At 39.1% G+C, this 12,751-nt stretch overlaps 2 protein-coding genes across 4 annotated transcripts in view; one reads left to right on the top strand and one right to left on the bottom strand.

Annotated features, from left to right (window-relative positions):
• Positions 1-7,782, top strand: part of mRpL20 (mitochondrial ribosomal protein L20) — a 28,311-nt gene extending 20,529 nt beyond the window's left edge. Inside the window, exons 4-5 of the transcript XR_015311904.1 lie at positions 7,059-7,183; positions 7,458-7,782. The gene's annotated coding sequence lies outside the window, so the exon portion shown is untranslated. The remainder of the gene's footprint in view (positions 1-7,058; positions 7,184-7,457) is intronic.
• LOC111262404 (uncharacterized) lies at positions 5,825-12,593 on the bottom strand. 3 transcript variants are annotated; one of them, XM_086969098.1, is made up of 11 exons: positions 12,439-12,593; positions 11,750-12,132; positions 10,625-10,774; positions 10,328-10,418; positions 10,068-10,167; positions 9,478-9,725; positions 8,268-8,352; positions 7,877-8,020; positions 7,281-7,511; positions 6,801-6,897; positions 5,825-6,574 (listed from the first exon to the last, which is right to left on the bottom strand). In XM_086969098.1, exons 2-11 carry the CDS (start codon positions 12,085-12,087, stop codon positions 6,529-6,531), a joined length of 1,530 nt encoding a protein of 509 aa, XP_086825224.1. In that variant the 5' UTR covers positions 12,088-12,132; positions 12,439-12,593; the 3' UTR covers positions 5,825-6,528. The 3 variants fall into 3 exon arrangements, with proteins under 3 accessions (XP_086825224.1, XP_086825222.1, XP_086825223.1); XM_086969096.1 differs by having other exon boundaries at positions 10,005-10,167; positions 12,439-12,592; XM_086969097.1 differs by having other exon boundaries at positions 7,877-8,002; positions 10,005-10,167; positions 12,439-12,590.
• Positions 12,594-12,751: the final 158 nt, after the last annotated feature.

The raw sequence follows: 12,751 nt of genomic DNA, 5'->3' as shown, positions 1-12,751 counted from the left end.
CATTCCGTCTTTTCGGGTTTATTAATAAAATTTCCTTACATTCTGTATAATCATGGAAACATGTACAATAAACCTACTAATTACAGTATTTTGAAATTTTAAGGTATATTTAAGGGGTGCTAGAACTCGATAGACGAGACAAAATACCCGAATTTATGAAAAACAGCTAGTTTTTGTTAATACATGTTTCTAAGTCATTTGGTAAAAATGATTAGTATTACCTAGTCAAATCGTAGAGACATCCAATGTATAACGCTCGCCTTTTTGGCTCGAAACGAAGTTGTTCGAAATAGACTTGTCGGTCCGGTCAGGTAGAGTGGTTCAGCAAATTGAGACAAAATTCGGTGAGCTTTCTACCGTAGGTAGAATGCTATAGGTTGCTGAGTTTAGACTAGAAGTAAGCCAGTTCCTCTACAACCAAACAGAGTTATAATGGCGAAAAAAAAGGACGTCATTTTCACCTATAATAAATTTCTTGGATTACCCTAAATCGGCAAACATTTATGAAGAAGCACCAGCACCAAGTTTTTGCGCAGTTTGGCAAGAAATACAAATTACAACCAGTGCGAATTTAAGGTATTGATCAATGCCGACCAAAAGTGTGTTTCTGACAATCGTTCGATTTCAATTGCGCCGTTGCGAAAGATGGTTACCCTATTTTTGATGGATAATAAAACGGAGAAAATTGCCTGATGCTGTTTGCTACTTTTCTTAAGAACGAAGTAGCAAATTGCTGCTTAGCAAATCGTGAATTTGTTGACGATCCGTAGGTTTATTATAAGTCGAAGCAAAATTTTGGTTCTAGTTGATGCTCTGAATGTTCAATTTTCCAAAAGGACTTCGCAGCAAGGTGGTGTACAGGCTCGTACTAGCCAATGATTGCAGAATCGACTGCCTGAGAATTTACACATGCTCTGGAATAAGCCCCGCCGAGTAGCCCAAATTTGAAATTAACGTGTTTAAACGTGGGTTCAACAAGCCTTGACATAAGAGCGTTGATTTGCTGATAATTTCATCATGTTTCTGTTTGGAATCGAGTTTAAGAGGCAATCCATGAATATTCCGACTTTCGGAGAGTATCCACTAAAGGGCTTTGTTTTTTAATTTAATGTCACTGAAACTGAAGCTGAACAAAACTACACTTAAAATAGACGCGGACAACAACAAATATACATGTCTTCATCGTGTTCTCAGATGTGCCTGGTATGTATATAGGTTGACTGAAGTGAGCCTAAATACGGTGATTTCTCGCTACAAGAAAGTGACGAAGGTTAAAAAATGCTTCATAAACAAGACCCTTCACTCAGTGTCACTAAGAGAAAGGGTTACCAGGTTGTCTATTGCTAGGCTGATCTAATAACTTTTAAACTCTTCTCTAAAAGAGAGAGACAAAAAAACGTGCTGCAGCAGTTGGCCTCCTATTATAGGCTGAGCCCCATACTTTAGATTCGATGGCCAGGGCGAATACGATAGTACCGAAAATGTATTTTCGTCAGTGCTAAAGGTGTTATACCTAACCGGCGTTATTTCCAGTATTACCAGTTTTACAAATCAATAGCTCTTGACAATCAATCTTTGAAGGTTTGTTTCGACGACACTAACGCTTCGGGTCGAGGATCAATCATAATCGATAATATTCTCTTTTGAGAGAATACGTAAGGTGATTTTTCCTAAAAATGTGAGATCTGTCATCAGCTCTGACTAGAATATATCATTCCCAAGAACATTATCGCTTAATATACCATTTATGAGTGGAAGCATTAAAATTTTACCGAAAAACGTGTAACACCTCGTGGACAGTCCATTGCTACATGATAATTACTATTACTAATAAGCTTAGTAGAAGTAGATGGCACTTATGCCTTTGAAACTACGTAGTAACTTTACATATATATATATAGAAAATAAGCTGTCATGTGGAGTTTGATTAGTTAAGCTATTGATTAGCGTACTAGTGTTGCCGAAATTGGCCATTGAGGCTTTGTACAACAGATTTTCTTCAGGAAGGCCACAACTGGCTCCACATATAAGCATATTCAGGACTCAATCGAATGCGCAACCGCGCTGACCTAATACGCCCGGACAAAACCAATATTCTAGAACTGCAGAATTGACATCGAGATAGTAAAAAGTGGTGTACCACGCCGAACTTGCGTACCTCATTTTGTCAGTGATTAATGTTATCGTAACATTAATCGATATAATAAAATTAATCGATAACATTAATCACAGACAAAATGAAGTACGCGTCTAACCAAAAATTGTTTTTTTTTTCTAGTTCTTATATGCTGTGTCGTTCCGCATAAATAAGATCTATCGGAAGGTTAAGTATGTGAGACAGTCTGTTGACCCCATTATCGTATAGATTTCCATTTTAAAAACAAAGCTTTTGGCTAGAACCTTATTTCTTGCGGATATAGCAGGGAACTAGGTGCATAAATGGTGCTCGCATTGAAGTTACTTTTACATCATATAAAACCACTTTAAACTGACAAATGATTACTATTGCTACCAGGTTAAACCTACATATAAGCTCACAACTACAAAGTTAACTCAAAGGCTAGTCTCTGGTGATGTTGGTACCGTTCGAGTTAAGATAGCTCTCCATTCTCGTTTACAATGAACTTATTTATTACTGACCGTTTTTGAAATAGTCGAGAGAAGCTAACCTTTTTACCAGACTTTCAGCAATGAATAATAGTGAGAATTATATCTGCGTAACTTCAACGCCGCTACCTTGTGGAAAGAACTAGTGCGTTAGTCGGAGACTCGCACAATACTAGCTGAGGCCAGGACGCATCTAAACGGACATTCATCTTAATCTATTTATTTATGTATCACTAGATACGTCATCCCTATTCCTAAAAAAGTGTTCAGGTGTGTCTGAAGAGAAGTGACTGACGGGAGACTGACAAGTACGCCCACGTCCGCAACTGAGAGAACTATGGAAATAGGATCAACATTGGAGACATGTTATCACAATTAGACCACACACATTTCGGTGCAACGCTGTGCAATTCGTTGCGCTTGCAATGCTCTATGAACTGAGGATCGCAGGAGGGTTTTCCAACCACCGGACTCGAAAGACAACAGGGCGGTAGACTTTCAAATAAACGGCGCGCAACGTTGAACGATATTGAAGCCTTTTATTAATATATATGTTCAAAATAAGAGGATCCTATCGATCGATACAGCAATAGCCGCGTCGCGGACGTTTGCTTATTGAGTTTCACCTTTTGGTCAACTTAATACCAAGTTGTCCGTGGGTCACATTAGATAATTAGGGGACTGTTTTTCTGTAGATAGTTCGCTCGTGTACACTTTTGACATCTGCTGTCGATGAGTCATTGTTACTAGCTTCATTTAAAAGAATCTGCCTTCGATGGTTAGTACTATTATTATTATTATCGTCTAAACGTCTTCAAAGCAAGGCTTCGATACGTGAGTAGCTAAAAATAGGCGATGCGTGGAGTAGCAACTAGCCGGCAAGTGATTTGGTTGAAGTCCGTTATGTCCATTAACGAATGGGGCAATTAGTGTGAACTTGTGGCTAACAACACTATGACAGGACAATGCGGAGAAGTTTACTGGGGCGCAGGAAAACTTCGTGAATATGTCGAAGAATGCCTTTAGAGGTGAACGAGAAATATTTCTAGCTGATTATATTAATCGATGAATAATTAGAAGTTTAATACTAGGACAAATGGATTCTACGACACCATCAGATTGGGGCAGATGATGGTTTACTCTTAGATACCCATTTTGGCTAATATTTTCTACGTATTAATCTATCTGAAAGTCAATATAATCAATAAAATACTTAATATTTAACACCGCTGAACATTCGAACCAACTGTGGATGTTTCAATAGACGTCCTGAATTGGCAAATGTATCTCGACGGCTATTCTCAGTAGGGTTGCGTGCGATCGCAACGCTCTATGTTGGACTAGAACGAGACGGCCATTTATGATTTACTTCTAAAAATGTCGAGGGAACATATTGGCTCGTCATTATCTGTATTTCTTACCTGTTCGTCAATGACGCACTTGCCGTCGGAGCACACAACGCCCGATTAGCAATCATCACTGCTGTACTATCGTTGGCTTCGAAGGTTTCACCGATACAATCATGGATGACTTTTGTTTCACACGCTTGAAAGCTATTTAAAATAAATATCATAGATTGACGTTTTTTACTGGTTATAGCTCGGTCGATTGAAGTATGCGATTATGATGGAAAATACCAAACCAGCTACCCTCATCACTGCAACTGAGTAATGTAAAATCTTTGCTTGTTTCTACATGAAAATATAAATCTAATAGTTTGAATATTCCAGACGTGCTCTCGCCCCAAGTTAAGTATCAGAAAGCCTTAGTGAAGATGGCGTTGTAATAACGTAACTGCTAAATTAACCAGATTTCGCGTCTTGTATTTATAAAGATAAGAAAATGATTTGAAAAATACTTTGCTCGGCTATTGTCACCGTAACGAGCTACTCGAAATCAGCCAAATTTTAATTGGATCTTCGTTATAAAACAAAAAAAAACTCTAACGATCCTATTATCGTCTAAAAATGGATTGTCCCAAATCAATTCACGAACCTGCATATGTTTACTAAAACCGGTGCTTAAGTCTTCAAGCAAAAGTAATGACGAGCAAAAAATGACTAAGCACATATACTTCCAATACGAAAAATGTTCTATAATTTCAAAAGCTTACCAACCAGGTGTTTCTCAGGTATTTTTCAATACGTTTGCTGACTAGATCAGTTCAAAGTCGACTTCTTTGACAAAATCAGCGGCGGCTATTTCAAACCTCAAAAGAAGCTTTCAATAATTAAACATTGTCGTTAAAACAATGTTAGATGTAATCTAGCGAGCGGAGCGTAACGTTGGTAAACTTGAACTAATAGCAAATCAATGATTGGCAGTATTGTGCCGATGCTGTTCTTCTCATCTATTCCGTCATGGTAGCCCCTGTTAACGCCGCATGTGTGATGTTCAGAAATACATCAGGATGATGCCTGATATGATGTTTTATTATTAGAACCGGCGAATGGTATACAACGAAAGCATCATTTTTTAGGTGCAACTAACAGCGACTCGAAATAAACGTTATTCAAATAACTGAAACCAGTTGCACCCCTCTGTGCCAAGACCCACACAGCGTTTGGTCCTATCGGTAGCCTGATAGCCCCTTCAGCGTGCGGTACTGATGTTGAATGGACAGCGCGTGCAGTTTTGAATGTTTCCTTCTAGGTTGAGCTACCGCGGCGCATTCTGTCTATGTAACACAGTCAAAAACACTGAGATCCCTACGTAAATTTCCATAGGTGTGCCATTATGTCTATATTGCATTGTTGTTACTGTATTCTACAGAGACTCAAAAAAGGTTGAGACGTTTAGAACGATTGGAATCATTTTTCAAGCAAGTGCCAACTGATGCAGCACTGCAGGAGATTGCTGCACTTTTTGCAAGATATGTGCTGTCAATCAATGTCAGACACATGGTCTCTTTCACATTAGAATGTATGGAATGAGTGTTTGAGTAGCACAAAGCAAGTCCAAAATGAATTACTCAACAAATAGCTTTGAGAAAAACTGACCAGTACCCAACGCCCAATCAAGGTAGGAATCATCAGAGGGTAGTGCTATCGTAAGTAATCGAAATCTTTTATCGTCTATCTACCTGAGCGGTTGTCTAACAAGGGTGATTTTGACTGGCCAAATGAAAAGAGCGAAGATACGAGCAGCATTTTTTTAAAATAAGGGTACTACATGAAGGTGGCCGTATTAAAGCTTTGTAAATAATAACATTTTAAAGTACTATAGTATATTATTGACGATACGTGATTTATTATTGTGATTACAAATCATAGAAATCGCAACTGATTCAATGAATTACGGGATGCAATAAGGTAATAAACTATCGCTACTTCAGCGTCGTTAGGTAAAGTTCAATAATACAAACTCGTACAGTTTTGCAGGCAAACTATCAACTTCCATCGTTGCCAACGCTATATTCGTCTTTCAGAATCAACGTGCTGCAATGTATTTCTCCTTTCTGTATTTCTTAAATGTATGTAACATTTGAGCGTATTTGACATCTGGAAAAGCACCTGTCAGGGATTCAATAGCACTTGGAAGTCCGTTGAACAGATGAGTCTTGAACGGATATAAAGGTGATCGTTATGTAAACAACACATTATTATATAAATGTGCAATTTTTACTCAACTCGCTTATCGCAAACGTATTCGAAACTAACCCGTATAAACACAATATATTACACAAAAAAAAAAACAAAAAAGTTCCATTAATGAAAGGACAACTTGCAACGATGATGCCGTTAAACATGAGTCACTGTCACGTTGAACAATTAGCTATTTTTTCAGTCTTCTATGTATACCATCATTTTAAGGAAGTCCCTCGTGTTACGATTACAAGCAATGGCTTAAACCGAACTCGAGGCGTATAGCGCCGTACAATACAATGTGACAATCGCTGTCAAATTGAGCAGCGCTGTTCGTTCAGATGAACGTTCTCTTTACAAATCGAGTATCGGTTCGTTGAGATCTGGAAACCAATTGTGTATCTAGCGTTATCGCAGGGTTCTGATAGGCTATCTAGTATAGCAGTAGTAGCAACATAACTGACACAGCAGATTTCATCAAAATATCTAGAAAGTTTAGAGGAAGCACTTCAGTAAATATATTCATGAGTCTAGTTGTGATATTTTTATGTGGACTGCTAGATTGATGACATTAAATCTGTAAAAAGTAGGGTACAGATTTATTCCTACCGAAATCTTGGCGGGGTGCGATGAAAGTCCTTCACAAGCTGCGCGAGTGTTTTTCCCGGCGGGTTTGGATTACGGTAACTGCCGTTTCCGCCGAAAGCTGTTACCAATGAAAATGCTTATAGTGAATATCCGAATTACAATATTAATATTTCAACAACAAATATTTGCATAATCCAGCACGTTAAAAAAAAGTTCGACTTCAATACTGTCACAGTATATTATGCATGTCTTGAACAATGACTGGTATGTTTTTTCCAGTTAAAACGGTCTAAGCTGGAAGAATAGGTGCTGGGTTTGTCATCCTTTTGATCAGCTCCCGGAAAACATAATGATGAAGCCAAGATAGTACTAGAGGTGCACGGTCTTTTCAACAATTCGCACTGGTATAACTTTAGCATCTTTTTCTTATAATGCATATTATATAGAATATAATATATATATGCTAGGGTTATATAAATTAACCCTAGCGTCTAATCGCACCTGACGCCGGCGAAGTTATAGACGGACTTTGACGAAGTTTTGATGGGACCCGCTTTTTTATTGAGCTAGCCCCTGCCATTACAGTAGAAAAACTAGGTACAGAGACCGTGGAGCAGTTCGCACATGAGAAACCGGAAGTCGTATTCAACTTCGACATGTTCAGCCTCTCTTTCGCAGGACGCTTCTCAGGCGCAGCATCTCGTTTCGGCAGCACTGAACGGAAAACTTCTCCTGCTTGTCAGCGAGGAACGAACAGCGCTTAGTGGGTAGTACCTCATAGATGGGTCTTTGAAAAATTACAGTTATAGCAGAGATGTGCTCGTGCATTGCGATTAGTGTGAGATGTATTACAATTCGTACAAAAAAAGTTTACATCAAGGTTGTTGCGCGTAGGACCCTAAAAGTTATTAGAGGTCGAGTCATATAGCCACAAAATTTAATTCCACAGTGATAACACGGCCGAATAAAGCGTTCGTTTTCTGAATAAAAAATGTTGTGCTGATCTCGTTGAATCATTGCAGCAACACAAAAGAGATGGGTAATCTAGTAGTATATTACGTGTAGGCTGGCATATTGGGTGTTATGTATGAACTTACCGACTTTGCTCTTTATGTGGGCGTAGGGGTTCCGTGTTTTGCTAGAGATAGGCTTCTTTTTCGACGGCAATACGGGCTGCTTTCCAGCTATTATCGTTTTCCTCAAAGAAAGCTTGCGGAGCGAATCTGCAAATGGCGCCAAAACTAATTTGGTGCAATTCGTAATCATTGGCATTCCTGCCTTTTAGAAATTAAGCTTTTAATTTATGTTAATGACAATGATCGTCAGATTGATTGAATAATGATGGTAATTCTACTCTTGCACGTTCTTTTCATAATATAATGCCATTTTTTTCTTTAGGTCTTTCAAGAAGCAAAACGCACAAACGTCTACCGTTAGAGCTCTTATATTTCCAAACTCCTAGAAGCTATAATCATTTGACTTAGATACCTCTATGGTTAAATTGAATACGTATTCCTTTGACCAGCGACTTCTTCCGCTTTGGGGTAAGAACCACGAGCGAGTTGGCACGAACCTGCAAACACAACTCTCATTACTACTATTATGTTTTGGATTAACAAAGTAGCAAGGATTTTTATCATAGCTTCAACTATTATATTAGATAAAACAGGAGAGTGGTTACTACATAGTATAAGGATTTTTTTTCTAACTAATCAAAAACGTAGCATTTCAGCCGAAGTCCAGCAATAAACCAAGTTGTAATACCAAGAAATGTATTCGCTGCCATTTTCCTCAACCTGCTTTCATGTTTTAGTTAATTTATTCACTGCTACTGCCAGAAGTTGTCAGGTTTGGCGTCAAAGAATTAGGCCAGTAAGGTTTTGAGGCTCTTTTCACAGTCGATTGTAATGTTGCGACTCTCATCGGTAGCGGAAAAAATGGTAACCCAATAGCGTGGGGCCTGGAAATACGCTAAAAGGATCTCCCACTCAAGCATTCGCTGGGCGACTTCACCGACCTCGCCACGTGTAGTTTGACATTATCCTAAAAATAGATGAATTGGCGTCCTCTATCGAGCCTTTTTCTGCTGAGATGCAAGTAGCCGATTTATAGGTATTGACTGACCGTCTTGTTCTTCTTAAGCAGCTTCGGTATACAAGACCCTGTTAGTCCTGCTAAATCATGGTCTTAATGGAAACCTAACTTAACTGTGAACTTAGACATATCCCCGGAGTTACCTATTTTTTTTTTCTGCTTCATAGGGGCGTGGAGACACTGCTTGTTGTCATTCGTAATAACTTTGTGTAGAAACATGTCATTGTGACTGCGTGTTGGGTAATGCCAACTCTGGGAATCTTGAAAAGTCGTATCTTCTTGTGCGCTTAATTTGGCCTATGGCGTACCCTAACATATATTATATAAGATATATAAATGGCATGCCCATCAAGACTGATATTTTTGCATATAAATATCTGTTATTGTTTAGATACAGTGTTCGAGAAAAATTGGAAAAACGGTTCCGAATTTCATTTAAAACACGCTTGTTATTGAAGTTACAAATGGCCCAGAAGAGCACGGGGGCAACATGTTCGGGGTAAACATGGAAACATTACTAGGGCTACTTGACATAGGGGACGACATCAAATGTGACCCCTCGGCTCTACCAGTTGAGGCGAAAAATGTCATGCCAGCAAAATACCATTGATGAGTTGGGGGTAGGTGCTTTCTTGAGGTTGTTGTTGTTTTGCGCTGGTATAATCTTTTTCTTCCCATGAGCTGGACGGGTAAGAAGTGGTGTTACGTCTATTTTTCCATCATTTTCGTCAGGATCTACCTCTTCAACAAGAGCGGACGCCATTGGAAGAGACCATCGGCCTAAAACATGGCGTTTCAAGACCTTCTGTGTCAAGGTCCTGGGCTGCGGGATAACTCGATAGCCGTGCGTTGCTAAAAAGTTATATTCATGAACAATATGGGCAGTTATAGCATATTCATTTTATAACATCTAGCATTCAAGATAAAAGTATTCAATAATTTCCTTTTTGCAAATGAATCACAAAGGCTCCAAAACAGCAGAATACAGTAAAATTTTTCTAAAACGTATCTTGGGATGGGAATAATTTAAAAATAGTTTTAGCCTATTAGCAACACGAGGACAAGTTGATCAGATCATCTCCAAATGAGTCTCTATTTTCGAAAAAAATATCTGGAGCATGTCAGTGGTACCTTGTTTGCAGGCAGTATCGATTCTATCTTCAGGAAGGCATAATGGGTTCACTAGGGTATTACCAGGTCCCGGTCGAGTGATGCGTTTGAGGCGCGTTTTTGGAGGCGTCCGTGGACGGGCTAATAGTGCGAGCGGAGTTACCGGTGTCAGCTCCTTTGAAGCCTATAAGCGACAACTCGCTGGTGTTATAACTTAAACTTAATTTGTGCCTTAAATAATTGACGTTAGACTAACAAAGATAAAGCGACATTGATCTTAAGGATTGTTCTAAAGTCAGAACTTCGAAATATTATGACGAACGGTTATATTTGTTCAAACTGACGCTATTTTTCGCCTGCTGATCTTCTGGCGGAATTGGTTTCTCAGGAGGTGGCCGTCGAAACATGATCTTTTCACGGATGCTCTGACTACGCCTGCCGACGAAAACATGCAATATATTATTGTCAATGCGCCTTTCATTTCCTTACGGTGAATTTCTGATCATTTTTGAGTTTCTCAACATATAGGCTTAGGTGTCTAGGCCTCTGCGATACCATTGAGGGGGTCGTTAAGGCTGCTACATGCGCAACCTGCTCGTAATTCTTATTTTGAAAAACGCGTTCTCGATGTCTTTTCGTACCTTTGAATGCCTTTTCGGGCTGACTCCGCTAAAGCAGCCGCTATCGTACGATGTTTATCGGCAGTTTTTGCTTGTGTAGACGAGAGATCATTTACGCTAGAAAAGTAACCTTGGCGTTCTTTGTTGGGCAAAACGGGATCGCTAATGGGCCTACAGACAACAAGCCGAAAAGAAGCATTTTGGCGAATCATCTCCTTGTGAAATAAACTACTTCCGAATAAACGGCACTAACATGTATAACAACCAACCATCAACATAATCGCAACGCTATCCTATTACTTTCCTAGTAGTATTACGCTGCTTTAGATGCTCAGCACGTAAAACAGAACGACTCAGCTGTGAGTCCCGCCGTTGCTTAAATTTCTGAATCTCTTAGCTATGACACGTGAATTCGTCAGTTCATAGCCTCAGGCACAAGATATCAAATGAATAGGGTACATAATATTAAATAACAATGAATATAAACAGACTCAAATTCTAAAACAGCACACGAAACGGCCTAAGCCTTGTCCGGTATTTTCTTTGCCTGAGCAAAACACATAGATTTGTCAAACTTGGTAAAGATGATGGCTAGGAAGCAAGGAGAACCTGTATGCTAGTGATCGTCGAATGAATTTCTCAGGTAAGCATCGAAGACGCGCATTTTTTAAAAATAAAATTAAAGATCATCAAGATAATTCTGCTGTTGTCCCGGTTATCGCTCAGTAACGTACTAATCTCACCGAAGTTTGCCCTTTCTACATTAAGTAGAACATTGTCCGAATTGTTATTACAGTTATAAATAATTCTTACAGTTGTAACAGAACTTAAAACAACAGAATTAAAAATGATGATCTCTCGTCGCTACAAATAATATAATAAATTTCACAAACAAAAACAACCAGTTACGTTAGCCTATTAGCGTTCCACAAAGTCACAGTATGAACTACTGAATTATGTGAAATAATTCGGCTATCCTAATAACGTATTTTCTGCTTAATTCATGGAACAAAATCAGTTATATCAATGATAAATTAGTTTCATGATTGAAGCTCATGTGTTTCATGTGTTGCTCGGTGGAGACACACTGAACCATGTTTAAGTATATCATTGGCTATATTCAACAATGGATTTTTATAGGCTTACGCGGGCGACTTTATCCGAACTACAGACTTGCTGATCGATCTTAGCTCAATCGTCTGATTTCTCGGTGGAATTTTCGTCTTTTCTGGAAATTGACTTTTTCGTTGCTGTTCTTGTGATGCTTGCGATCGCGGGAGCTGTTGTAAAGGTCCCACAATGCCGGCTACGAGACCCTTGGCTTGACGCTGCTCAAAGAACTCATCGACAGTTGGATCGTCGTCAAACGTGTTGGGACATGAAAGAGCATCGAAGTCTGCAAAGTCGTTCGAACTTGTTCGAGAACCAAGATTCCTGGTACTCCCGAATCCAGCCTTTAGATTGAGCTTGCTCAGCGGAGCCATTTAATCACGGTTCCTCTGTTTGCGCGTTTCCGGCGTTTTTCTTGACTACCTGCGTATATGCAAAAGGTCATAATAATGTCGGTTATCTATACGAGTTAATTATTCTTCTATTGATTAGCAATGGTAATAAAATCGATGAGGTTTATTTGAAAAAGATCCATTTACAGTATCACCGATCATAAACAAACAGAGGGTATAGCACGAATTCACAAGCAAGAATTCTGTACAACGCATATAACTTGTGCGTTTTACAGAAAATTCAATATGAGAGTACTCTGGTTTGAAGCAGATAAAGACGCCACGACAAAAAATATAGCTAGTATTTATAAAATAAGCCGCGCTATCTATTACTTGCCTTATTCGAAACGAAACTGTTGTATCGCGACAACAAACAGGCTACCAATCTCCCTCTGTTTTTTTGCTAATAACACCTCAAGTCTTGGCAAATAAGCAGTTGGCCCCACGTCGTCTGCTGTTCCAAATAAATTCTCCACAAATTCGTGTCTTCGTCTGGATAATGGGGTGGCTTTGAAAGGAGTGCAAAGATTGTTCTTGCCGTAGATGTCGAACGTTGGGAATCATGTATGTGCACGCATGATAACGCATATGAGTACATGTTTCATTGAAGGGTTTGTCGAAGGATTATGCATACGACGATCGTAGT

This window comes from Varroa jacobsoni, unplaced genomic scaffold (genome assembly GCF_002532875.2).
Source record: "Varroa jacobsoni isolate VJ856 unplaced genomic scaffold, vjacob_1.0 scaffold_659, whole genome shotgun sequence".
NCBI classification, from domain to species: domain Eukaryota; kingdom Metazoa; phylum Arthropoda; class Arachnida; order Mesostigmata; family Varroidae; genus Varroa; species Varroa jacobsoni.
This window is presented reverse-complemented; position numbering and strand designations above follow the sequence as displayed.

Coding starts and splice junctions, on each gene's coding strand:
- LOC111262404 (XM_086969096.1), bottom strand. CDS start 12,087: ATGGCTCCGCTGAGCAAGCTCAATCTAAAGGCTGGATTCGGGAGTACC. Junction 10,775..11,749: donor GTTCGGATAAAGTCGCCCGC/GTAAGCCTATAA, acceptor TGTTGTCTGTAG/GCCCATTAGCGATCCCGTTT. Junction 7,512..7,876: donor CCACATAAAGAGCAAAGTCG/GTAAGTTCATAC, acceptor GCTGACAAGCAG/GAGAAGTTTTCCGTTCAGTG.